General features: G+C 42.0%; 1 protein-coding gene across 4 annotated transcripts in view; it reads left to right on the forward strand.

The window, feature by feature from the left end:
* The first annotated feature begins 18,655 nt into the window (after positions 1-18,655).
* The window catches only part of MAMDC2 (MAM domain containing 2), a 58,153-nt gene continuing 49,832 nt past the window's right edge, over positions 18,656-26,976 (forward strand). For 2 of the 4 annotated variants that reach the window (XM_062641052.1, XM_062641060.1), the window contains exons 1-2: positions 18,656-18,928; positions 19,042-19,155. In XM_062641052.1, coding sequence (XP_062497036.1) covers positions 18,898-18,928; positions 19,042-19,155 — 145 coding nt within the window. In that variant the 5' untranslated portion in view covers positions 18,656-18,897. The remainder of the gene's footprint in view (positions 18,929-19,041; positions 19,156-26,976) is intronic. The other 2 variants (XM_062641068.1, XM_062641043.1) reach the window with 2 other exon arrangements.

Raw genomic sequence — 26,976 nt, forward strand, 5'->3', positions numbered from 1 at the left:
AACTGTTATTTAGAAATCTGACATGGTATCGTAATAAATTATGAAATATATAAGGCAAGTTTTCAAGTGAAAAACATAGAGATATGAAATTCAAAATTATCAGAGTAGCAGAAAAGGGAACAGTGCAGCACATTAGCAAATATATTGAATTGGCAGGGGAGGTTGATTGCAAAATCTTCCGTGGATTAAGTGGCTGTAAACATGAAGTTATTGAAGTACAGAAATAAGAGAAGTCTGCTGATTTTTAAAACATGGCCTTGTTAAATGCCCCCTGTGGTTGTCTAAGATAGTTTAATTTCTATTGGTTGTATGTAGGAAACATGCTGATCGGGATTATTCTCCATCTGCTTTTGTTCACAGTTGCTACTGTTGTGGCACAAGTTTCTTTTGCAAGCTGCATCTTTTCCATGAGGGCAGAATTATCTTAATTTTCATATTTGTTCAAAAGCCAGTCTGTTTCTTTGCAAACGTTGCAGTGGGCCAATCAATATAACAGGGGTCTGTGACATGTGATTCTACTTCATGAAAAATAGCTGCAGTACATGCTTGGATTTCTTTTCTCGTGCACGCAGTCTCATTTTCCTCTTCTGTCCCTCATGCTGTCCTGCACAGGTTAGACCTCCCTGTCCATCCTTCTGCTTTATATTCCTACCTTTTCCTAACAGTTTTCCTTCAGTCTGGCTGTTCCTTACAATCTTATGACGTTGTAAATAAGCCTGGTGAACACAGACGTTCTATTTCCTCCACCTCCCAAGAGCAATGCAGTCAGTGTATTCCTTTACCCAAAGTGGCTAGCTCTTTTCTGCATTGGAGAGGGTCTGGGAAGACTCATGCCTGCTTTCACTTTCTGAATTATGATGCTGTGTAATGTCTCTGTGCATGATCCCTTTGGGACACCTGAGCCCACAATATTGGGGTAGGTTCTTGGGGCACTGCCTGGGCTTATGGCTGTCTCATAAGCAATGATGGAGTTTCCTTTCTCCCTAACTTTTTCTCACAGCCACCAAAACAAAAGTCAGGAATGATGTATTCTTTTAAGGTAACTTATAACTGAAATGCAATGATTTTCCCAAAAGGGATTAGTAGATAGGATTAAGTAAATATTTGGCTGTTGTGCTCAGTTGTCCCCTTGCATTCTTTGCTGTTTCTATCTAATGCCTAGTACTTCCACAAGTCTTTGGATTAAGCTGGAGGAAAAATCACAGCTGTTTATTTATCAGTTGTGGCATTTTTATTCCTAAAGGACTGTAAATAAGAAGGATGAAATAGAGGTTAAAATGAGATTTTTTCTTTTCACCCTGTCTTTCGAAACTCATAATAGAAGGTGCAAGCACCCTTTGTCGTTTAATTATTCACTACAGCATGGGGAGCAAACAGGAGGAATTGGGCATCTGTGTGTAGTTGCAGGACTATGGTCGCGCTGCCATTGCAGTGATGTACTGGGATAGCTCACATATTTGTGGGTTTCTTCAACCCAGTCTGGAGTACTGTGTCCAGCTCTGGAGCCCTCAATACAGGAAAGACATGGACCTGTTGGAAAAGGTGCAGAGGAAGGCACAAAAAATGATCGGAAGGGTGGAGCACCTCTCCTGTAAGGAAGGCTGACAGAGTTGAGAGAGTTGGGGTTGTTCAGCCTGAAGAAGAGAAGACTCCAGGGAGACCTTATTGTGGCATTTCAGTTCTTAAAAGGGGCCTACAGGAAAGATTGGGAGAGACTTTTGCAGTAGAGCCTGCTGCAATAGGACGAGGGGTGATGGTTTTAAACTAAAAGAGGGGAGATTCAGGATGGATGTGAGGAAAAATTCTTTACAATGAGGGTGGTAAAACACTGGCACAAGTTGCCCAAAGAGGTGGTGGATGCCCCATCCCTGGAGACATTCAAGGCTGGGCTGGATGTGGCTCTGGGCAACCTGATCTAGTGGAAGATGTCCCTGCTCATTGCAGGTGATTGGTCTAGATGACCTTAGAAGGTCTCTTCCAATCCAAACTATTCTATGATTCTATGACATGACTGGAGTGCTGTGATGGGTGGATACAGGCTCATTAGGAAGGACAGTCTGGGAAAGTGAGGAGATGGAGTTGTCCTTTGCACAAAAGGGCAGCAGGAGTGCACAGAGGTCTGCCTTGGGATGGCAGATGCACACGGGTGATGTTGTGGCAGATGTCTGATACAGAGACATGCTCAGGAATAAGAAGTAGATAAGGTTTCCTTCAGGCAACTGGAAGAAGCTTCACTTTGACATGTCTTAGCCCTTGTAGGGGACTTCGGACACCCTGGTATCAGCTGGAGGGTTAATGCAGCAGAGCACAGGCAATTCAGGAATTTTCTGGACTGCAGTGGTAACAGTTTCCTGACACAGGTGACTGAGGAGCCAGAGGAGAGGAGAACTGTTGCTTCCGCAGAAAAACTGGTTGTGAATGTGAATGCTGGGAGCAGTCATGGTTGCATGAGATGGTGGAGTTCAATGTGCACAAATGGGGCTAATAGCAAAGACAGAGTCAGACTCTTGCAGCGGTGCCCTGTGACAAGACAAGAGGCAACAAGCACAAACTGAAAAGTGGGAATTTCTGCTTAATTGAAGAAAAAAGGCTTCTTCTTGTTTGTTAGGACAAAATTCTCAAAACCCAACTGGACACCAGTCCTGGTAAACTTGCTATAGCTGACTGCATAAGCAGGAGATCTTTATCTCCAGAGGTGCCTGCCAACCTCTGCAATTCTGTGTGATCTGATGTGAACCTGTGATTAAAAAGTATTCAAAACTAGATTTCATTGTACGCTTTAGAAAAGCTTACTCATAGGGGTATTACAAGAAGGAATCCCACCTGACAAACCAATTCTACAGGGTGCTCTATTTAAGATTATAGCAGCATCAGCTGCAAGACACCCTTGTTTCACACAGTTGTTTGAAGAATGGTTCTTTGTAATAATTTGATTAAAAGAAATTCCAGGAAATTAATGCTTTACTACATGATACTTCATGACTAATTTGGCAGGAACTTCAGCTCAGCATGATCCAATCAGTCCACTGATTAATGAAAGACACTAAGTTTCACAGTGTAAGTCTTCATTTTGAGCACTAAGCAGGTGCATAACAGGGTATGAGAGAACAGAAGCTACTTCCAAGCATACACCAGGTGTAGTCAAGGCTGTCTCACAGATTGCTACCAAAGACGAAGAGGATGGAAGGAGGAACAGAGCTTGACAGGAATGGTGTTTAGTTCCACTATTGTTACCTGGGAATCAGGAAGGGATTTTAGGGGTCTTGTGGAGCCTCACAGTCAGTGGCTGCTACTTAGCAAGATCTCCAGTCACTAAACTCTTTTCCACAGAGCTGGCAAACACAGATTCCGATGGGATGATTTTTTTAATGATTCCACTCCCCCCACCCCAAAAGCACGGGAAGATTTGTTTTAACCTATGTATTTATTTTAAGAAAATTGAATTAGATTACTGATTTGATAAAAATGTGCTATCTTTGTTTTGGAGTGGTTTTCTACAAGCACAGGAAAAGCAGAAGGCTAGATTAGAAGAACAGAGGAGGAGGAAGTGTCCACATCCTTATTGTGTGCAGTAACCCAATGGTGACAAGCTGAAGTTCAAATCCTCACTTTTTGAAACCAGCGCATGATCTTGAATGGAAATCTTACCTCAGATCACCCTTACTGGTCACAAGTGTGAAGACACTGCACCTCACAGGGTATAGAGTCCCTTTACTCAGTGCTTGCTCAACCATATCCAGAGCACTGTGTCCCTTTGCTGTCCCCCTCAGTACAGGACAGACATCAGTAAACTGAAGCAGCTTCAGCAGAGGTAGACAAAGACATTTAGGGGCTGGAAGCTGGAGCTCTTGCTCCATGAGGAGAAGCTATGGGATTGGAGCTGGTTTAGCCAGGATAAAACATGGCTTTGGAGGCTCCCAAGAGCAGCCCTTGCACCCAGAAGTGAGAGAAAATGGTCATAAATTGAAATTGGTAGCATTCAGCTGGACATAACAACAACAACAAAATAATCCAAGAGGACAGCCAAACAATGCAGATGGGCTGCAGAGAGATTGCATCATCTTCATCCTTGGATGTTTTTAATGCCTTGATTATATGAAGCTCTGAGCAACGCAGTCAGAGTTCAGAGCTGTCCTTGCTTTTTCAGGGGTTTGGACTAGAGACCTCCTACTATCCCTGCCAGCCTTAGTGATTCTGTGATTATATATATATATATATATATATATATATATATATGACTTGAATTTATCTGTGTCTCCCCCCCACATTTCAAATTGTTGTGTTTTTTTCTACATAAAGTAAAAAGCCTCCACGACAGACAGGCCCAACATACCCTGCCTCCCAGTGCCAAAGGCAATCTTCCACGAGGTGAAAGATCCCAGTCACATCAGACAGAAAGAGTGCTGACCTGAGATGCTGCATTTCCCAGGACAACACTGTAAACCTAGTTTGGCAGTCACCTGGCTAGGAGTGTTGTCCATATTGCCTAGTTAGTTTTGCAATGACACCATGTGCTTTACCTGTGAATTCATACTTATTGAAGGAAAGATTTTTCAAAAAAAAAAAAAAAAAGATTCACCTTCTCCTCATAACAGCTATTTTCTATGCAATGACTAACATACTGGGCCATGTTGTTTTTCTCTGGTGAGCTTTCCTAGCATGTGTTCCTCCCATTCTGTTTGGTTAAGCATCTTAATCTCTGCTGGGACAGCCTGAGAATCCTGATCTGAAGTGCTCCAGGATCCACCATTTCTGCGTGTGACTGATCAGCCATAACAGCAAAAGGCAGAGAGAAGACATGGAGGAAGGATTTTATGGGGTGAGAGGGGCTATATACTGATGATCAACAAGGTGGCTTTTCTTTCTTTTGTCTGATGTACACAGTGCAATACAAATAGCAGTAGTACATGCTCCTATTTACTCTCCCCATACAATGTGTCAAATCTAACCCACAGGGAGCATTTCTATGACCCTTTCAGCCCATGCCTTTGTTGCTCTGTAGAGGGCGAGTTGAGTGACACAGTAAGCCATCATGTAACTTGGACTGATGAGCACCATCAATTCAGACTATTATGAACAACCAGTTACTCATCATCTGAGGTGATGATTTCTAGACCCTCAGCCAAGATCACATCAGCATAAAGAAGATCAATAGAAAGTTAATTAGTAAATGAAGATTGCTGTACCGACAGACCCCAGCCCTCCTTTTTCATACCACTAGGTCTGAACAGAGAAGTGTCCCAGTGCTTGAGAAAGACAGAATACTGATGAGGAGCAGATGGCTCAGTGTCAGTCTGGAGAAGCTGAGGTGATTGTTGCCTTGTCACAGTGACAGCAGTCAAGTCTCAGTGGGAACCCTGCTCTAGAACTCTGCAGAAGACCATCTGCTGTTGACCCACTCATAACTGAATACTTACCTCGTCAGTTACTCTGGTTTGTTCCCTGGCTGGCTACAGAAACTGGCACATCATAAAACTCAAATCTGCTTGTGAGCTTGGGCTTTGGGAGTGATACCGGGCAAACAGAAAGCAGCTGTTAAGGTACTACTGTGCCTGCCAGATGAGACACAAAGTTTAGTAAGACTCACAGCATGTATTCAAAGAGATCAAGTAATAACTGATGAATAGAAACTGATGGAAATGGAGGATCTGGCAGCTTGCTAGTTACTGAGCCCGTCTTGTCATGATGCTGGAGCTAAAAATGAAATACTCCTAACCAGAGGAGAACACAGCTCAAATAGAAATACCCATATTTCATAAAGCAGTCATAGGACTCAGTCCATGACAGCATATTGTTGTGGCAACCTCATACCCAGTGCCATTAATTATTAGTCATTTTCCCCCCTGGGCCTTGCTGTCTACTGTAATTCTCATCCACTGCTTTTGTCTCCTCATGGTTGCAAGGAAGCGACAGATCTGTCATTTTGTTGTCAACCTAAATTTGTTTACAATGAAATGCAATGGCAACATTTGGTGCAAACACCATTACTTGCACATCTGGTCATTTTGGCCTGGTGTGAGTTGCCCAGTGTGTACACGCAGATTGGTTGCAGACATTGATCAAACCAGCTGACAGTGCAAACCACAGCCACAAGAAAGGATGTAATTTTGGCTTTTCTTTTTTTGTCTAAGTGAAAAACTTTAAAAGAAATAGCCTGATCTGTGTGCTAGCTTTAAAAACAGGAAAAAGAGCCTCTAAAGTTTGTAGATTAACTTTTTCTTTGACTGTCTCTTTTTGTTTGGAGATGATTGGTGTGACTCAGTCATTCCTTCTGCTAAGCAGGGAGAATTCATAAGTCTGACAGTTGCTGCTAATAATTCCTGGGGAATAAATATTTTAACCTGAGGAATACATTTTTTTGTCCTTGAAGATTTTCAAATAGGCAAGGTTTTTTGGCTGGAAGATGAATCAGGAATGACAAAGCAGTGCTGTCTCTTTCATGGAACTTGGCTTTTAAAGGCCTGAACATAGAGGGATTTTTCTGTATCTCCAAAGTTTAAGACATTTATGTCCATTATTTTTATCCTGTACTCCCTTATCTTGGGCTAAAAAACATTTCAGGTGGGAAGCTTCAATCTCCTCAAACCAGACATAGGGTACATCAGGAAGAACTAGACTGAAGTATTAAATTAGGATATGAAACCCCAATCAGGTGTTAAATGTTTGAACAACTTTGAAAATATAAACATGTGTTCATTAGTATACTTTCTTCTTGCTGAAGAACGAAAGGGATGATTCCAAACAATAAAAAAACGCCTCTTTCATCCCCTCTCCTTTCTCCTTCCATAATTTCCTTTCCCATACCATTGCAATAACTGCCACCTTAAAGATTTTCAGCACTGCTTGAATGTGACAAAATTCACAGGTAAAAAGAAATCAGTGCAACAGGAAAACAAAAGGCCAGTTACCCCTGTGAAACAAGGCAAATGTCAGGATAAATTGGATATGCAGGAATACTGTGCAGCTGCCATCCAGGTTTTCATCAGATAGGTAACAAGTTATGACCTGTAATCAAAGCAAGTAATACATTACAGAGATCTTCCTTTGTTGTATACAGTCTGTTGAAATGCTGGCATTTAACATGAACAGGCTGGGGGGGAACCCTGTGGCAATACCTGCCTGTACAGCTTTACACATACATTTACCTTTTGGCCTGTACATTTATGGTATGTGTCAAATTGAAAAACAAGGAGAAGCTGAAGCTGCTCCATTTGGAGGGTTGTAAACATGAGGATCTACTTTTCGTGGTAATCGGCAATGTCCAGAGTCAGTGAGTATCCTGATTTCCTTTGCAGTTACAGTCAGATAGAGTATTCTTCACTTTGTTGTGAATTTGTAAAACTTCAGCCATAGCCCTTTCGGCAAAACTGCCATAGGTATGTCAGCTGTCTTGTTTTTGTGGTGGTGTTTTTCTTTTTTAATCTCATACACTTACTATTTGATGTTGCAATTTGAGCTTCTGCTGCTGTGAACATCTTTCCTTTTTGTATATGTATGACTGCTGCATTCAGGGCGTTTCAAAAGAACAGTTGGTTCCAATGCTGGCAAAGACAAAGCTCTGACAAAGGTAGGAGGAGATACCCAGCTAAGAGGTGGATTACTACATGACTTCAAGCCACACAGAACGCTAGCCTGGCAGCCAGGTGAGTGCAGCAACCTGCAGCTGTAGGACTCCAAAGCCCAAGGATGCAACACTGACATGGGGGGTGACAATTATTTGCTGACTCAGGAGACAGTATCTGACACAGCTGAACTAGTCCTGGAGGCCTTTTCTTAAACAGGGCAACCCTCCTTTGCAGAATTTGTGCACTGTTTTGGTCAGTTACTTCGCCCATGTCAGGGAGGTTCATTACTTTAGTGCCAGAGTAATGAAGAAGTCCCTGGAAAGCTACATTATAGCAAGATCCACTTCACGCAGTCCTAAAAATTAGGGGCTAATGGTTTTAAACAGAACTGAACAAATCTTCCTTCTCTTCTGTCCCACTTCCTTTTCTTTATTTATATTTTTTTTCATTTTCTCTCTCTGCACATCTCCTCATACTTGGCTTTATCCCCTGTTTTCTTCCGAGTTCTGCAAAAGTACTGTCAACTGAGGGAGAAACTGACCGCAGGGCACTTGTTTGTACACAGATAATATTTTACCATGGCAACCCTACTTTTTTTCATTATGCAGTCCTCTGGATGAAGAAGTTGCTTTTGAACATCTGGGCATTCCCCTGCTTCTTCTGCAGCTGGTATCTCAAAGAAATGTTAAAAACAGATTGTTAAAGGCACAGAGCCAACAAGGAAAAGTGACATCACCCATAGAAAAGGTTTTTCTGCAGTTGTCAATGTTTTTCTTACTTGTTCATGCCTACAAGTGAAAGTTACATATTTCGAAATGATCAATGATGTTATTTTGCTGTCAATGGACTTAATTATGTGTGCTTTTACACCTGTAGCATAGCATCTGGTACTGATTAGAAAAGACTACTGTCCACAGTGTTTTATTTCTCATGGATTGTTACAAAATTATTTACAAAATTTTCTCATACTTGATTCATTTTGTAATGTCCAAAGATGATAATGGTATTTGAGTATTGTTTAAATAAAATAATACTTTATTTTCAGAGCTAAAATGCATAGCAGAATATATGTAGCCTATATAAGAGACAAAAGTTTACTTTTGTCAATCATACATTGCTACAAGAATCATACGGTGGCACTTGACTAACTAACCTATCCCATACCTTTACAATTCAGCTTTTGTTATAGGAGATAAGACCAGTTCCTGATACTAGATGTGCACTGAGCTACAGCCCTCTCCTGAGCTACTATACCTCATTTCTGGGCTGAGCAGGATGTTGCTGCATTTTAAGTCTGAGGTCTTAGATTTTCCAAGCCCTAAATCCAACACTAACCTTATCCTTCTGCAAAGCAGATGATAAATGTCCCCACTTCAAAATGTATGGTTACCTACCACTCCACCCTGAGCCTGCCTTCATCTAGCTCTCTAGGTAGAGCAGGCTTTCTGTGTTACTCCAACTCTGAGGATCCTTGCTTCCCAAACTCTTAACTCCACTGTTACGCTTTGTTAGTGTAGATACCAAACCTACCCAGCTGAAAATGGGCGAGGAAACCATTATTATCCCAATCCCAAATCCTAAACCAAATTGTTGTCCTAGCTTTGGGCTGAGCAGAACTTCACTAGAATTTTGTATTCATGGGAAAAATTTGCTATTTTAGAGTTGTGCTGCCAATCATTATATAAATGCCTGCTCCAGCAAGTCTTGTTTCAGTGTGCTTTAGATCACACTTTGAATAAAAAAAAATACTTGTATATGAATTAATATTTAAATTATATTTTTGCAAGTAGACCATATTCTAAATTTGTATACGTTTAAACTCTTATCTTCAAGCAGGGAGGATTGGTTTTCTTCACCTAGGTACAACTAACCTTCAGCAATTGAACACTCAGAGTACAGTTTAATTGAAGTATTTATTATTGTTCCCACCCAAGTCACTGGAATATCCAGTAGAATACCTGCACCTTAATGAAATTCTGTGCTTTTGTCTAGGAATCAAAACCTCTTTGAATACTGAACCCAATATTCCAAGTATGGAATATTAATATTTCCTTCTCTCCAAGTTCATTTCATAACTACTTATCTTCAGCAGAACATGTGGAGAGTTCCACCACAGAAGGCCTCTGTTTTGCCTTGTGAAGCCAGGCCTTCTCTTGTTATGGCTTCTATCTCTTGCTGGTGAACTAGAGGTGGTGCAGCCCGGATTTATGTGAGAAAATTCCTTTACATGCATGCAAGTGGAAAGGGTACTTTTATAGCAGGATTATCTGCAGCCACCATGACTGTGAGGCTGCCCATCTTTGATCTCTGTCTCTCCTGTTTTGCAAGGGATGGTGCTGCCGTGGCTGCTGCATGCTGGGTTCCTTTTTTTCTGCACCATCCCATAGTGAGGGTAGAGAAGAGACTCCTGTAGAGCTGTAATTTCTAGCATGGATCAAGCATGGGTATGCTTTTCAGACCCCTTCAACTGATCATTCATGCCAACTGTGAAATCACAGTGGCAGGCCCTCTCGCTGCTGACTGGAAAGGACAGAATCAGAAGCTAAAAGCAACATTCAATGGCCTTCACAGGCCACCAGCTGGACAGCAGGCCGTTAACCAGACTTGTAGCCAATGTTTAGATACCTTACAGTCAAGCCCTTCTCTAACTGGCTGGTTTTAAAAATAACAAACATGGAAGTCAGGCCTGGTAGCTGTTATAAAACATTGATTAGCTGTAAACCTGAACTTTTTATGGTAGCTATTTCCCTGGCACCTGAGTGCTTTTTTTCCAAAGAGGAAGTTGCAATTTGCTGGTGCCAGTAGAGTTTTTAAAACAAAGAGACAAATAACTGGGACATAACTTGTTTTGTAACTTCACACACAGGTGTCATTCTTGGCTGATTCTTTTGCTCCTCTTCAGGAAAGCATGGTGATGTGCAGCAAGAGCCCACTTCTTTGAGGCAGCTGGCTTTCCTTTACATGGAATTGAATAAGGTCTGAATAACTTACTATGTAATAATAATAATATTACTACTACTAATCATAATAGGCTAGTACTCCTAATGTAAAAGAGAGATACTGAAGTCTTTTTGCTGTCACTCACAGAGTCAGCTTTGGTAAGCTGTGTCTTCACACCCAGCTTTACCTTTTCTGAGATTGGCCTCCTGGTCTTTTCCCTACTGTGAGCAGCCTATATGTTGCAGAGTTGTTTTAAAAAAATAAATAAATTGAAGATTGCTGAGTTCAGCCACTAACTAATTTTTTATCTGGAAGTACAGCAGTACTGACTTTACATATATACAGCAGATGCTAACTCCACATATAAAACAGATTACACACCTCCTGTCTGTTGTTGTGGCTCTGTATTAGCACCCTCAGTACCAGCCAATCTCAGATCTCACCAAGCTCAGCCACAGCACAGTTTCCTCTGCTGAGTCCCAGAAGATGAATCAGTACCAGCTTGACTGCAATTTCCATTAATACATTCAGGTGCCTTAGTACCAGCCCTCAGCAAAACAGAAGTACTGGCGACCTCCGCAGTCTCCACATGAGGTTTTTGGAGTATCAATCACCAGAAGGAACTTAGCGCACCGAAGAGTAAATGTACTGAGTCAAGGCACAGTATGTGGGGACAACACGCCAAACGCATGTACTTTGTTAGTAATAAACCATACCAGGCTGCTCAGAGCAGAGCCTTCCAAAAGGTTATACAGAACCTGTTCAACAGAATGTAAAAAAATTTCCTCTCTGAGCCATGCTAAACAGCACACAGACGTACCTGCTATGCTGATGTGCTCGTGCCATAGATGGCAGTGGTCAGAGCTTTCTCCACTGCTTCAGCTGGCAGTTGCAGTTTGGTGCTAACAGTGCAATGTGATAGCAATCAGAAAGGTCAAATAAAACTGCCAGGACCTTTTCCTGCTCATCTATGGCTGCATTTCCCCTTTTCAATGGCACATAAGCCATGTGGTAGCTGAAATAGATGGCAAAGTGACTGGCTGCCTATACCTTCTACCCTGCCTCTCTTTAGCCTTCTTTTAGGAATCAAATCCATCAGAAATTTTTGAAAAGAAGAGATGAGTATGAACAGTCCTTTTACTGACATTTTACAGATACCAAAACTGAACCAAATATGACTACATCGTTCTGTTGTTGCTCTGTGATGTATGTAGTCATATCCTCAGAAAAACAGACCTAAAGCGACTTGTCCTTTACTCTGTGAGAAGCCCAGTGAAAGCCGGTGGAAGTATTCCTACAGCATGACATACTTCCAGAGAATGGAGAAGACAGCAGCTGCAGAATCTAGCTCAAAAGCAAGATCAGTTGGTATTGTGAAGCACTGGAGGCAACGGAAAAAGGACGTAAGAATTACAGATACACCAACACAAAGTTAAACTGATTTGATAATATCAGATCAAATTACTGGTATTTTGTTGTATTGAAGATATAAATATGAAGTAAAACAGATGCCAGGATTTCTGTCTAATTTGACTAGTAAAGTGCCACACACAATTGTAGTACCATTAAGGCGTATATGTAAGGCATAAAATAATAACATTAACACATGTATATGAGGAGACTGAAATATGCACACTGAACTGTGCTACAAGACCTCATTTCCTTGTCCAGCCCTGATGTCCTTTTCCAGTACCGGTGTCCAATGTCTGAGAACAAGTGGAAAGTTTGGATGTGCCTGGGCATGCAATGAGATCTTTTTACCGAGTGTATTTTCCAGGATTTCAAAACAAACACTGGAGAGGAAGGTGTCTGTAGCTAGGAGTGCAGACAGCTTGCAAGAGCTCAGACTTTAATCATTGCTCTTCTGCTTATCTGGTGCTGCAGCTCATCTGCAAATATAAAAAGAGTGAAATTAATGTAAGGTAAATTGCAGCCTGTCAATCAACTTTGTCCTTAAAGCAAGCTCACTTAACAAAACGATTTAACAAGAGACATAATTGGCCTTCTGCCGCCTTCTGATCTCTGCACTCCCTGTCTTAAATGGCAGCAAACGATGTGGCTTACCCATTTCCTGGGTAGTTAGGAACAGATTGGGTAGTGCCTATGAATTAAACTCTGCCATTTGTAGAAGGCTTTTGTACTCCTCAGAAACTCATATATAATAATTAATAACATTTCTGGCATTTGTTTTCCTTTGTAGCCTGATTAACATATGCGTGATTATGTTACTCCCTGACATGAAGAGGACAGCCTAATTAATTTAGCAGCAGGAAAAGACAGGGTAGGATTTCAGGAATATGAGTTAACAAGGTGCAAACTGCTTTTAAAAATGTGCTATTGAGGAAAATGGTCTGTCCTCTTCTACACACTTCTGAGAAGACCCTGGCCCGGATTTTGACTCATTTTGATCGTCTGTCACAATTTGTCTTACCTGGGCTTTCAGAAATTCTGTATCATCCTTCCCCAGTTCCTTTAAATTAATTTGCAAATCTGAATTATGTTTCAAAATGCATCTGCCCTAATCATTGGTCTCATTAAGTATTTTCTCAAATCTCTTCACAAACTCTGCATCTACAGCATTTCCCTGTACCTCCAAATATTAACTCCTACTTACATTTCTGCACAACTTTTTTCCCTTTAGAACATCTCATTCTCACACATCTCTGCTACTACATGTCTTCTGTTACTTCCCTGGGTCCTGAGAGCTTACAGCAACCTGGAGTAGCCAATTTATAGCCAGTTTAACACATGGAGCTCTAATCATTGATGGCTGAGGAGCTGCTCCATGTGCAGCTAAGCCATCCCTGCTAAGAGCTGCAACACCTTGAAAACCGCTAAGGGAAACACCAAAGTATTAGCCACTTCAGCTCTTCTTAGCAAGAGTTCATATTGGTAAGTCACCAATATTAGCTTGCTATTCGGGTCACCAGCTCTTCAAAAGTGTTGTAGACTATGTAATGCACTACTCAATTCCATATGTATACATTGTGAAAAAATGGACATTTTTTAAAGCTGCAGGAGACGTTTAGCTAATCAGCTGCCTTAGTATTGAAATTAATTCATGTAAGGTGTGTACATCTGGCTTCAGAAAGTTTGGCTAAAAGACCTGCCAAGAGTTTGTTTCTCTTTGAAACAGGAATAAATCCATTTATTCTAAAAGATTAAGTAGAGATACTAGTCAGCTAGCTGTCAAAAGTACTTCACAGCAGATATGCCCTGAAATAAGATCATTCACCTCTCTGAGGATTTTAGCTATGACAGCCTGGACCAGGGGAGAAAACTAAATCATAAGTGTGTATGGCTTTGACTAGATAAATCATAGGTAAAGTCTTCTTTGGCTATAGCAATAGAATGCTGTTAAAATGAAAATATGTATTTTAAACATTACTGTATGTCACAAGTCAGATCTGGCAAGTACGCTGTGTCTGCAGCCTGGATAAACAGCTAATGCAGAATTTCAGTATTTGCACTGTAACAAATGAAGTGATCCTGATTTCTTTGTTATTTCTTACTGTTTGTGTTACCATAGCAATTAGCAACCACAGTACCTCTATTAAACTGGACCCAGTACAAAAACATAAATAAAACTAATCCTTGACTCTCCCAAAAAATTTCTCCCTATGAAAAGGGGCAGAGGATAAAAAGACCCAGCCAGTAAATGCAGGGAAACAACCCTGCATGACTTATGTTTGACACAGCATACTCTGTTGTCAATCATCTTTTACAGGTCTTACAGGAAAAACAAACAAACAAACAGAACCCCACAAAACCTTTTAAGGAGGAACCTGAACTAGAACAAGAAATCATGTGGATGATTATGGAGAGGATCAAAGGGGGTACAAGTTCATGCCAGTGCTGAGGAAGAGCCAGCGAAAGAGGTGGAAGTTCATGAAAGGCTTTGAAAGTGAAAGCAAGCAGCTTGGGTTTAACATGGTGGGAGAGGAGAACTAATGGAGGGATGGCAAGAGAGGTGTCTGATGATCAGATCTAGGGAACTGATCTTCTCCGTATCAATTGAAGTAGTTATCGCTGTGAGATGCATTAAGTCTTAACTGACCAATCAAAGGAAACTTGAGGCAACAGTACTGGAACAATGGAAGAAGAAATTAAAATAGTTTTAGGAGAAAGCAAAGTGTTTCCTTTTGGTTGTCCTACTTCAAATCTGCAGTTATTGTATATATCATTCAAAGATTTACTTTTAATCTGTCACTGCATTAGAACAAAACGTAATGGCATGGAGTGTGTCAGATTTTGTTTATTTCTTCAACAGTAGTCTGCTTCCATCATCTCAAGAGAAACACGATTATTACGCAACTGGCAGCCGTAACAGAGAGTAAATACCTAAAAAGACTAAAACAAAATGGTACTTCCATCAAAAAGGGGAAAACATCTTTAGCTGATTCTTTTTTTTCTGTGCCATATTTCTGAGCAAGCAACCATTTTACTGTATTCCAACAGATTTGATTGCAAAGCAGATTCTGATGAGAACCCACCTAGTTTTGCTAGCCAGCTGGAAAAGGTCATAATGTACTTCCTTTTATTTTTCTTTCCTCTTCTTTCTTTTCTTTTTCTTTTTCTAATCTAAAACTTCCTTGACTTTAAGTTTGTGTATTTGTGTGGTCTTTGTTCACACTGCAACAGAAATGGGAAGGCAGGGCAGACAGAGGCACAGCTGCAAAATTAAGGTGAAGATGCTACATAGGCACCGTTTCAACTTTTTTGGAGGTAACTTACTGCAAAAGCTGGCAGCTTCAGGCCTTTCTATATCTGGGCTCCTTTTTAGACAAAGAATCTAATTCACAGAAGGCTGAAGGCATGCGACCATAAGGAGATTTTGCATTCTACCAGGATCTTTCATCTAGAATATCAGGAATAAATTAAATTAAGAAGTGGAGATGGGACCAGGTAGGAGCCATAGGGAAGGCAGTCACTCACTGAAAACATAGACAAGTGTTAACTGTGCACACATGAGAAACAGGACCCTGCAAAAAAAAAGGGAAGCTCACCTTATTTCTGAAGAAACTGGTTCTGAATCAATTAATGTCTGTAAACAAGCTGTGATTTTGCATACCATAAAAGAATGAATTATGGGAATCCTATGTTTCTAAACACAGAATGTAAAGTAAGTTAAAAACCTGTGGCTAAAGGGTCAGTTTTGCATTTTGGGCTTAGTCAAATCCATGAGAATAGCTCAGCTAGTAACTGGAGTCTGATGCAGAACACTCTACAGGAAACTACTCAAGGAGTCTGTGATATATAAGAGTATACACTGCGTTAAAAATGAGCCAAGTCCTGGATCTCATCAGGGCAGCACATTCCTTGGAGGAGAGGGAAAGGGGCATCCACGCAGTAGGGGAAGATTTTGAGAGCTTTGTCAAAGTGATAATGCATCTTCCGACAGAGTTCAGAGCAGAGCTGAGGGAGCCCTCTCTTCTTGGGTGCTGATACTCCTCTACTTTCTTCGGAGCAGAAACTCAAAGAGGGGCTGGCAGGCTCCTTGTTCTGGAAACCACAGGTCAAACTGAAGAAAACAAAAAACAAAATGAGACTGCTTGTGCTGGGCAAGACCACCAGTTTCATTAAAGACCCATATAAACTGAATGAGTTTTTAGGGGGTGAAGTTTTGCCACTAGCTGAGAAGAAACATTCTGGCAGGAGGCAGTGACAGATATTTTTGCCACTTAATTTCTTTGTCTGACATATCCAGAGAGGCATGGCTTTTGTCCTTTGGGAAGGCAGAGGGTATGTTTGTTGACATTCAGAAACTGTTTCTGGATGCACCAGTTCCACAGGCTGCATGTGGGAAGTGATTCAGTGGAAAATATAACAGTTTCCTGATTTTATTGCGGGTGCTAAGGTTTGCTTACACGCTGTTTTCATCCAGCTGGAATGCCAGAGGAGTATAACCAAAGGTTTAGAAAGCATTCGACGTTATCCTGCAAGTCATCCTTGTTTCTAAATTGCAGAGGCATGAGTTTGATGGATGGACCATTCGGTGGATAAGGAATTGGCTGGAAGGTCACACTCACAGGGTTGCAGTCAATAGCTCAATGTCCAACTGAAGATCAGTGATAAGTGGTGTTCCTCAGGCATCAGTACTGGGACTGGCACTGTTCAAAATCTTTGTCAGTGACTTGGACAGTGGGATTGAGTGCGCCCTCAGCAAGTTTGCCGATGACACCAAGCTCTGTGGTTCGGTTGGTACACTGTAGGGAAGGAATGCCATCCAGAGGGACCTTGACACACTTGTGAGGTGGGCTGATGCCAGCCTCATGAAGTTTAACCATGATAAGTGCAAGGTCCTACACCTGGTTCAGGGCAAGAGCAAGCACAGCTATAGGCTGGGCAGAGAAGAGATTCAGAGCAGCCCTGAGGAGAAGGACTTGGGGGTGTTGGTCGATGAGAAACTGACCATGGCCCAGCAGTGTGCACTCGCAGCCCAGAAACCAAGCGTATCCTGGGCTGCATCAAAAGGAGTGTGACCAGCAGGTTGAAGGAGGTGATCCTGCCCCTCTACTCTGCTCTCATGAGACCCCACCTGCAGTACTGTGTTAAGCTCTGGGGCCCCCAACACAAGAGGGTCAGGGACCTCCTCAAGCAAATCCAGAGGAGGCCGTGAAGATGCTCAGAGGGTTGGAGTACCTCTGTTATGGAGACAGGCTGAGAGAGCTGGGCTTGCTCAGCCTGGAGAAAAGAAGACTCAGGGGATACCTTAGAGCAGCTTCCAGTACCTAAAAGGGGCCTACAAGGAATCTGGGGTGAGGCATTTTACAAGGGCATGTAGTGACAGGACAAAGAGGAATGGATTTAAGCAGACAGGGGAGACTGATATCAGATATTAAGAAGAAGTTTTCACTATGAGGGTGCTGAGTCACTGGAGCAGATTGCTCTGAGAAGTTGTGGCTGCCCCATCCTTGGCAGCATTCAAGGCCAGGTTGGACAGGACTTTGAGCAACCTGGTCTAGTAGAAGGTGTCCCTGCCCATGGCGGGGGGGTTGGAACTGGATGATCTTTAAGGTGCCTTCCAACTCAAACTGTCCTATGGTTCTATGATTTTGGCTCTGAAACAAAAGCTAAACAAACAGTTGTAAATTTTGTAAAGAGTGCAGGCAAATGACAGAGCAGAGTTCAGGGCACCGCCAGTATAGTAGCCCCTGTGGAAAAGGGGACAAGGAATTTTTGGAAGGTGAACTGTGCAGACAATATTGTGTAAACTACTCTCAGAGCAAGAAACCTGAGACTGTTGCTCTGGAAACCCATGAATGAGGAATCTCAATATTAGTATGTCTGGGGGAAAACTGAAGGAATTGCAAAGCAAACCTTAAATTGCCGGTGGGCTTCTCTAAGGTAAGTGCTACTCTAACCATCCTAGAATGGATTGGCTGAAAGTAAGGATCTGCTGTTTATGCACAAGGAACTCTTTGGTAGGAGAAGGGTGGAGAGAGGGGAAACGTAGTTAAAAACTTTATGCAGGTTACAAGACTTTCCATAAACCTTTCACTGTTGTTTCCCAAAGCTAGTAAGCATGTCTTCCCCATAAGAATACAGAGTCTGTTCTTCTAGGTACAAAACTAATGTCTTCTGAACCAAACACATTTGGGAATCATGTATTAAAGAGGCAGATTATGTACATGGATTATCTTCCCTCCAAAACATAACAAAGACTGTTGGCCAAAAATCTTTATGGGCAAAACCTGAACTAGGCAAGGGCTGGAGTGATCATGCAAGGTATTACCAGGGCCATTAGCAGAGCTGACTAGAAGCAGTATCTAAGTCCATTTAAGGGGAAAAGCCCTAGGGGATTCAGAAAGGGTAATGTGTGTGAAGTAGTTACATCAAAGTTACTCAGGATTTTAAAAACTCTGTGAGTGCAAAGTGAAGCCACTTGTCTTCTGCAGGTGGGCACGAGTGGGCCCCTTACTGAGGTGTGTGCAAACACCTGGCAGTGGATTACATCAGAAGGCACCAGGCTTTCTTAGTGGTGCCCAGCGGTGGCAGCCAGGCCGTGGGCACAAGCTGGAACACAGGAAAGCCTACTGACACCTAAGACAGCAAGTTGCTGTGTGGGGTGATGCACTGCAAGCAGGTTGCCCGGGGAGGCGGCGGTCCCCTATCCTCGATGGCGCTCCAGCTCCAGCCGACCCGACCCTGCTCCGCGCCGGGGGTGGGAGGAGCGGCCCACCCGGGGTGCCCGCGGGTCCTCCCCGCCTCTGCCCTCCCCTCCCGCGGCAGCGGCTCGGCTCCCTGCGCCCCTACGGGGTGCCGAGGGGCCGCGCTCATACCCGCTATCGCTGCCGCCGCCTGCCCCGGTTAGGCGCGGCCGCGCCCCGCGCTCGCGGCCGCCGTGCCCGCCCGCCACACCGCGCCAGCCCCGGCTCCCCCAGCGCGGAAGATGCTGCGGCTCTTCCTCCTCGCCGCGCACGGTAAACGGCGGCTTGGGGCACGGGGTGGGCGCTGCTCCGGGCTCGGCGAGGGCTCCCGACCCGCGGCCCCTAGGGCGGCAGGGCTGTGACCGGGACTCGCTTTGTCGTTGCAGCTCTGAAGCTCGCCGGGGCGGCGTTGCTCTCTCCCGGGTCGTGCAGCTTCGAGGACAGTGCCTGCGGCTACGAGTGGGACTACGCGCATCTGCCCTGGGCGCTGCATGGGGAAGGTAAGAGCGCTGCCGATCCCCGGGCGCACATCCCCGCTGGGGCGTACAGACCACCTCACTCGCGCAGCTCCCCCACGGGCGCTAGTGTCGCCCCCCGGTCGGTGCCGTCTCCCCGGTTTGCACTGCTGGAGCACGGTGCCGCGCTGCTCAGCTATCCCAGGCAAACTGAGGCCGTCTGATCCGTCCCGTCTGCAGTTTCCTTTGTCTGGGTGACAGTGCCCTGACAACTGATCTGCCGTTGCTGCGGGTAGGCGACTGTCCGTATCTGCATCCGTCTGTCCATGGCCCAGAACAAGTCTCTACTCAGGCTTCTGCAGAATGCCTCCAAAACCTCCTTCCTATTTCTTTAATGCTGGGAAAAGGTGTCTCATCAAATGGGCTGTAGGTAACTTACACTCTTCCTGTCAAATTCCTATGAAGCTGCATTATTGTTTTTCTAAACATACTTTGAGTTCTACAGAGCAAGCGGCTGCATTCTCAGAGCAGGAGACAATCTTTGTGAAGAGTATCTTTACAACATGTTCAGTTAAGACTTTTTGTCTATTTTATGGTAGCTATAGTTCAATAGGAAAAAGATAAGCATTAGTGTCTCAGTAATTTTTCTTAGACTTTACAAAGACTGTTGGAAGAGAGAACAAAACCCAGTCACTGTACAGAGCTTCCATGCAACTGTAACTCTCACTTGGTAAGCTCTTCATGTAGGCTCTTGGTTTGACAGAATCAATGGGAGCAAACCAAAGACTGAACAAAAATAAATACAACATGATTATAACTTGGCTAAAAAAAAACACCAAATAGTCTTGCTTACAGTGTGTTGGTGACAATGTCATTCATACAAAGAAAGCTGTGCTCACACAGTAAAAGGAACTATGTGTTTTCAAAGTTTTTAAACTCTAGAGCAGGTGGCAAGAATAATGAAGAGGTGAGTACAGATACAAAGAGATGGACTCCCCTTATTCCCCCTCATTGGTTCCCTGTTCAAAACTGACTGGTCCAGTTTTGTCATTCCACTTGTTACTCAATTGGTAATGAAGCTTTTTAAAATTCTTTTGTTTCTAATTTGTATCCAGATTTGTACCAAAGTAATTCACCTTAATTGTTTATTCTTAGGTTAATCATTAGGGTTTGCGAATGACTCAGAACACTGAATTAGAAGAGGCTGTGAGGATGTAATGAGTAAAATAATCGCTTTTTCTCTTCGTTTTTGTTATTTAAGTACACATAGATTTTCCTGTATTTTTTGAAGGTGTACTCTTGTAAATCTAGTAAAATTTAGTAGATTTAGAAATCTCAGCTTTCATAGATGGGCCTGTTAACATCATGCCCTCTTAAGCCACCTATCTGGGAAACCATGCGTCCTCCTTGTGATTAACAGGGAGCCGGGTGGTAGTAGTATTGATTCAGCTCCAAGGGACTGTGAGATGCTGAGAGGAGTACCTGCAGAAATGGATGTGCCTCATGTTGTGCATATCCATGCTGCTGTGTTTCAAGAATCAGGGAAATTTGACCAGAGATTTGGATCAGCACTAGCTGGTCTACTTTTATGTGGCTCACAGAGCCCTATTTCAGTTGTTGTTTGACTTTTCTATGTGAGCATAAGCATACCAGTGGCTAGATAGCTTCTGTCATCTTGTTTTTCAGAGATATACAACTGAACTGTTATACTCTGGGAGCATATGTGGTATACCAGCTCTCTTAATAGGCATAGTTCTGTCTGCATTTCCATTATGAACCTTTTTTCTTCAGTCTAATTTAATGATAGTAAGTTGTTCTGTGCAAACATTTGGCACACAAGGGATTAGCCTCTTCAAAAATATATTCATGGAATCATCACAAAATCTAGTTGAAAATAGTTAATCCAAGTCTATGTAGCAGCTGTGCAAAACTAGTCTTCCTTCGATGCTCTTTTACTCTTTTATCTTGTAAAACAGTCCTCCATTTGGCAGCACTGAGCCCTGGTATTTGCAAGTCAGTGTATGTACATGTGGTAATGTACTGTGGCAACAGAGGAAGTTGAGGATGGGAGTGGCAGCTTAGCTATGAATTGTTGCACTTCTCCTTGTGTGGCTTCAGAATTGTTTTATAGTTTTAAGATACTACTTGTAATATAGAGTTATATACAGCAAATCTCTTATAGGGATTATCTGACTTGCAGTGCAAGTTCTTTCCTCTTTCAAATCGCTCCATAGTGTGGTCTTGTGCCAAACTATCATGATGATGTAAATATAACTAAAATCCTGCCCAGAAATTTCCACTCCATACTTGAAAGTTTTTTGCCCAGTTGCCAAAGAAGCCAGTATCTTCTGAAGGGACAGAAACAGAAAGGAAGTGTGAAGTTAAATTCTGCTTTTGTTTACAGCTATGCATTCACACTTAAATGAGTAGGTTTCTAAGGTTCAACTGTTTTTTTAAATGTCTCTGGCTTCTCTTAGTTATGCTGGTATTTCTGGGATAAGAGGGGTTTCTGGCATTTACTTTTGGAATTATTGGTTTATTTGATTTATTTTTTATTTTTTTTTTAGCTGAAGTTTTTATACCTATAGTTGGCTGGCATTTTAAGGCCCATTTGAATCAAGTGCAAAAGGAAAATAAAATCAAAATAGTCAGTGCTAAAATGGATAGCTATTTCACTCTTTACTGCTTCATTCAAGACTGGCAGATCAGGCCCTAATGAAGTGGGTGTTTGTAGGATAATAGCTACACAAGAAATAACTCAGGCCTTTTACTGTGATACCTACCTAGTGGACCTGTGCTGCCATAAAATTCTGCTTCGCTCAAGCCCTCTGTAAGCCTCAAGCTCTTACATGGCTCTGAATTCAGGAATAGGACCTTCAAGTGTTAACATCAAGGTGCTCTTTTAACTGTCAGATTTTTGAGTCAGTCATTTGCTAACTCGGTGCTTGTATTTTAGAATTATAAAGATTTTTAGCAGACAATCACTGTGCAAAGAAAAATATAAAATATAGAAACAGCTGAGGATATATATTACTTGCAAGCTTACCTATGGCTGAGAAGCACACCCAGCTGAGGTCACTGCCCAGGTTGGGTAAATATAACATCATACTGGAGGCAGCATGTTTCCTAATGTGCCAGTTCTCTTTTGGTGTAATTTGGGAAATCCCATGCAAACATGATGTGCTTCATGAAGTGGGTGATTGTAGGATACCAGCTACACAAGAAACACAGTAATGTTGTTGCTCAGGAAAAGGGCATCATCACGTAATCCTGGTTCTGAAATCTGATGAGCAACAGATAAATTTGTGTGTGATCAGTGAACCAGTGATACAATCTGCAAGCTTGAAGTGATTTGCTTGTACACATAAACCAAGGTGTCAGTGGTCCATTTTAACTTCAGAGGTGTAGCCATGCTCCCATAAATATTCTGCTTCCATTACACCTCTGAACAGATGATTTATTTTTACAAATCCAGATACAGAATGTAAGACAAAGATCAGACTGCTTGGACCCAACTAATAGATGAGAAATTCAGAAACCAGTTCTATATCCATCATTACTGTGTTATTTAGAGATAGCTGAGAAGCTCGAATACCATGCTGCTTACCACTAACACCTACAGGTATATTTCACATGAGTTCATGTCCAGTTGCATTGGAGCATAAAGCTTTGCAGGTGCATAGCAGGTGGTTTCCACAGGAATTTACTTCTGTGTAAGCAGTGTATGTATTGCAAGGGGAAGACCTGCTTCATTCTAACACTTACTGTCAAACTTTGTATGATAGTATTTCATCAAATACTCTTGAGACTTTGTTTAAGCAAATCGTGCATTTATTTCAGAGAACACATGTGCTTTGTAAGTGTAAAACAAATGAAGATGCTGTACCTAATAGGAAGAAATCCTGAGTAGAGTAAAAAGTGAAGCCATGTAGACTCACTTGAAGCGTCAATAGGAAACACAGCCTTATACCTGCTGCAGCCATTCTGCAGGGTTGGATTTTGGCATTTTTTGCTTTCCTCCCAGCCCCCTCCAGCACAGACCCAGCTCCTAGCATTATACAGACAAGTTTCATTAGACACAATAACTATGCCATGTCTTTTCTGTGACTCTGGACAATGTTTTTTGCCAAGAATATCTGTACAGCATTTGGTGTTCCTGTATCTATGGGCATGTTTTGTTCTCAATTTTCCCTCATTTTAACAAAACCAGTTTTACAGAACTACAAATAATGTGCATTTGGGCTTTCAGCTTGAACTTGCATTAATAGATTTTGCTGTGCTGCATCTGCTTGCCTGGATTTAAACATAAGGTGATAAATTTGTCTACAACCACTACAAGCCATGAGGAAGGTAGTTTTTTCATACTAGCAATGTGCTTCAAAACACAAGTGATCATAGTTAAATGTTCCCATGCATTGCTGGTTGCCCTGGACTTGGGGCTATTTTAGTAGTAGGAGCAACAGATTTTGTACGGTTGTCTCCTTATCATCTTGACTCTTCTGTGGGGTGTTCTTGAGTGACTTTTGATATTGACATTCTATAATGAGCTAGGTGGCACTCAACTGCTAAAGCTGTAACTGGTAGTGGATACTGCCGTGTGCATCTGGTTCTCATATGATCATAGAGAGCTCTAAATGTATAGTTTTGTGTCTGTTCCTTTCCTTCTAAAATTTTGGGAGTGTGTATTACTTCAAATGGATATATTTTAATTGAGTGCATTTCAGAGTTGTTTAATAATGTTTTCTCTTTCTGCAGTATTCCAAAGGAGAATACCCTTTAAAAAGAGATAGGTTTCATTCAGAAGAGTGATGTAGTAAATTGTGATATATATATATAAAAATAGCCTTATTTTCTTTTCCCTTAAACATGTCTACTTTTTGCTGCATTAGTCCAAGTCTGTTTCTGTGATACACTCAAAATGGGCATCCACCAGGGAACAGTTTATGGTAAGTGAGTAAGCAAGCAACATCACTAACAACAGCGTCAGGAAACCAAACTTGTCCTTCGGGACATACTTATCATATACCTACACTTCAACTACACTTTAAGATGGAAAATAATGTCAAGAGGCAAGGACAGCCATCCCAGGGCATCAGATAAGTCAGGCATGAGAGCAGCAGCATAAGGAATCTCAAATCTAAACACTCCCTGCATAGCATTTAAATAGCTTGTATTTACAGCTGTGCTATATGACTTAAAACTGACCTCCTTTGACTTAATCGCTCTTGTTTGGAATGCAACATCATTCAGTTGTAATATGCAAAGTTAATGAAACAGGTAACCACTGGTGACGCTAGCTTTTGTTGCACAGCAAGCACGATTTATATCTGATGTGTTCTGCATTGTGCTCAATTACAAACAGGTAGACTGGGACGTCTGTAGTCTCATGTTTTTTTCCAGCTCGCTGCAGTACTTTCCTGTACATAGGCAAGGAAGCAATTTGAAAATATTAAAAAGGTGTAACACTGCTGGCTTTGTACAACCCTAAGGTTAGACGAGTGGTCTCACATGTTCACATGTGATAACTGTAATAGGGAGCAAAGTAGAGGGTAATTGAGGGAGACTTGCACCAGCTTGTACCTAGCTGGAACCGAACCAAGCTGGCATTCCACAATGCTTGCTTGCTGGCAAGGTTTTCAGCTAATAAATCCACCCTGCTACGGGAATTTATTGGTTTGGGTCTTCCAGACTTGTAACCTGGGTATCTCTGCTCTAAATGCCATGTGATAGAGTGGAGAAGCTGTTAGAACTGGAACACAGTCTGTTTTGCTTTGAGTTATACTTAAAATGTTTGTCTTCCTGGCCAAAATAATTGCAGTTAGAGTGACAACTCTTCTTCCTAGTCACTCCCAAGGAGGAAAAAAAGAGCTGACTCTCACATACTTCTGGTACACTTAGACCCTTGTGCTTTTATTTCTCCTTCACCTCTTTAGTGACATTTCTCCTGTACACTCCTCTTTGACTACTCAGCCACTACTCTTGTTTTAGCAACTCATTTCTTCTTGCTATTTTCTTGTTCAGCTTGTCACCAGCAGCTTAACAGGCCTTGCCACAGCCTATCCATTGTCTTGCTGACACCAGCAGGAAACCAGACATTTTGCTTGCCCAGGTATTATCTTCTATTGTAGGCCTCTGGACAACAGTGTTTTTGTGGAACTATGCCCGAATTACAGGTATTAGCATACTTTCTGATCATTGTCAGAGGCGTGTCTTGTGCAAAAAAAGATGGCTGAGAGCTCTTTATGTTCATGGAGGGCTTCAGCAGCACCTGCCTGTGCGTGACACTTTCAATATTTCAATATGGCTTTCCATTTGCAGTAGGAGAGCAAACTAAACCTAAATTGTTATCAGTGAGTCACTGCATGAGAGATGAGTTTCAAAGCATTCCTCTCTTCCACAGCATAGTAATGTTTTCTGAAGTGTATTTTCACATACAGATGTTAATGATTCAGTGCTTAGAGAGTCAACAAGCCATTTTAGTGCATTTTATGCTGAGCTGTGGTGGCTGGCCATGAGGAAGGATAAACATAAAATTAGCGATTACTGAATATACCTGCAACTCCCAACAACAGTCTGGGCTTTGTTTTGCATGAAAACAACTGAAAATAAGTAATTTACCGTTAGAATCTGGGGAAAAAGAAACCAACCTGTAGGATAGCAAAACAGTTTTTGGAAGTTGTGATGGAGGCCAAATAACCTCAGTCAAACAAACCATTTGTATGTAACCCCAGGTAAAAACTGATTCCCTCCACATAACAGGTTTCTAACTCATGAGTAGGGTGGAGCAACTTGTACAATTCTCTGCCACTGACACAGCACTGTAAACCACACTTACTAAAAACTGACCTGCAGCTTCATGTTTCAAAATGCTGCATGTTTACAGGAAAAACATCTGTGCACCTGTGTAGCAGCTACTCAGTATGAACCTTCAGCTCATTTAGACACAACCTGGGCTAGCTTTAATTCGTAATGCAACAGCGCATACTGGTAGCACAGCCTACCCAGATAGACTGCAGTCACACCACTGCAGCTTGCACACGTGTGCAAGGTGGCTATACCCTCAGTTTCCTTGAAAGGCTGTAGGTATGTGAGCACGTCTCAGACAGATGCTGGAGGGTGAGATACAGCTTCCTGGCTGAGATCACAGCTGTTACAGCTGGCTCTGATGGAGATGGATAGGGCCCAGGATTAGGAAATCAGTCTAGATTTGTATGGTTATCTTCTCCATTAATAGGAAGTTGAATAGTGTGTTTTCAGCTTCTGTTATAAACAGGATGGATACTGACCTTGCAAATATTGTTGAAATTTGATGAAAACAAGTACAAACATGCAAAATCACTTGCTGAAAACAGCTAGAAATGTTTTCAATTTTCTTAAAAAAATAAAAATTTCAATGAATTGACCTAAAGTTTCTTTTTAGGAATTTCAGGGTGCCTGCATGGAGTAAGTTTTTATATCAGTAAAACTGGTAACGGGCAGTTCTTTGTGATCACTGTGGGGGTCATGTGTTACACTACATAGTTATTTTCAGCACTGTCAATTTTCAGTATAAATTTTGGTCAATTTCTAATGTGGGTCAGGATCTGTAGTGAGGAAAGGTAAGCTTGTACTTGTGCTGAAGGGTGACCACAAACATTTAAGAAACATTTCTACTAATAAAAAAGACCTTGTATATGGTACAGACTGTTCAGAGTTGTAATACTATCAGCCTGAAAATACACTAATAGTCTGATTATATAGGGTGCTATCAAGTGGAAATCTTTGAAAGCTTATTGAAAAAAAATAGCTAAAACCAGTTGGAACTAGTTGTGTGTGTTCCCTCTTGTTCTGTAGTTTTCCCATTATATTAGCTTCTGAGATTTTTTT

Source organism: Pezoporus occidentalis, unplaced genomic scaffold (genome assembly GCF_034315485.1).
Source record: "Pezoporus occidentalis ecotype Australia unplaced genomic scaffold, CSIRO_AGI_Poc_V1 ctg117, whole genome shotgun sequence".
In the NCBI taxonomy this organism is placed as follows: domain Eukaryota; kingdom Metazoa; phylum Chordata; class Aves; order Psittaciformes; family Psittacidae; genus Pezoporus; species Pezoporus occidentalis.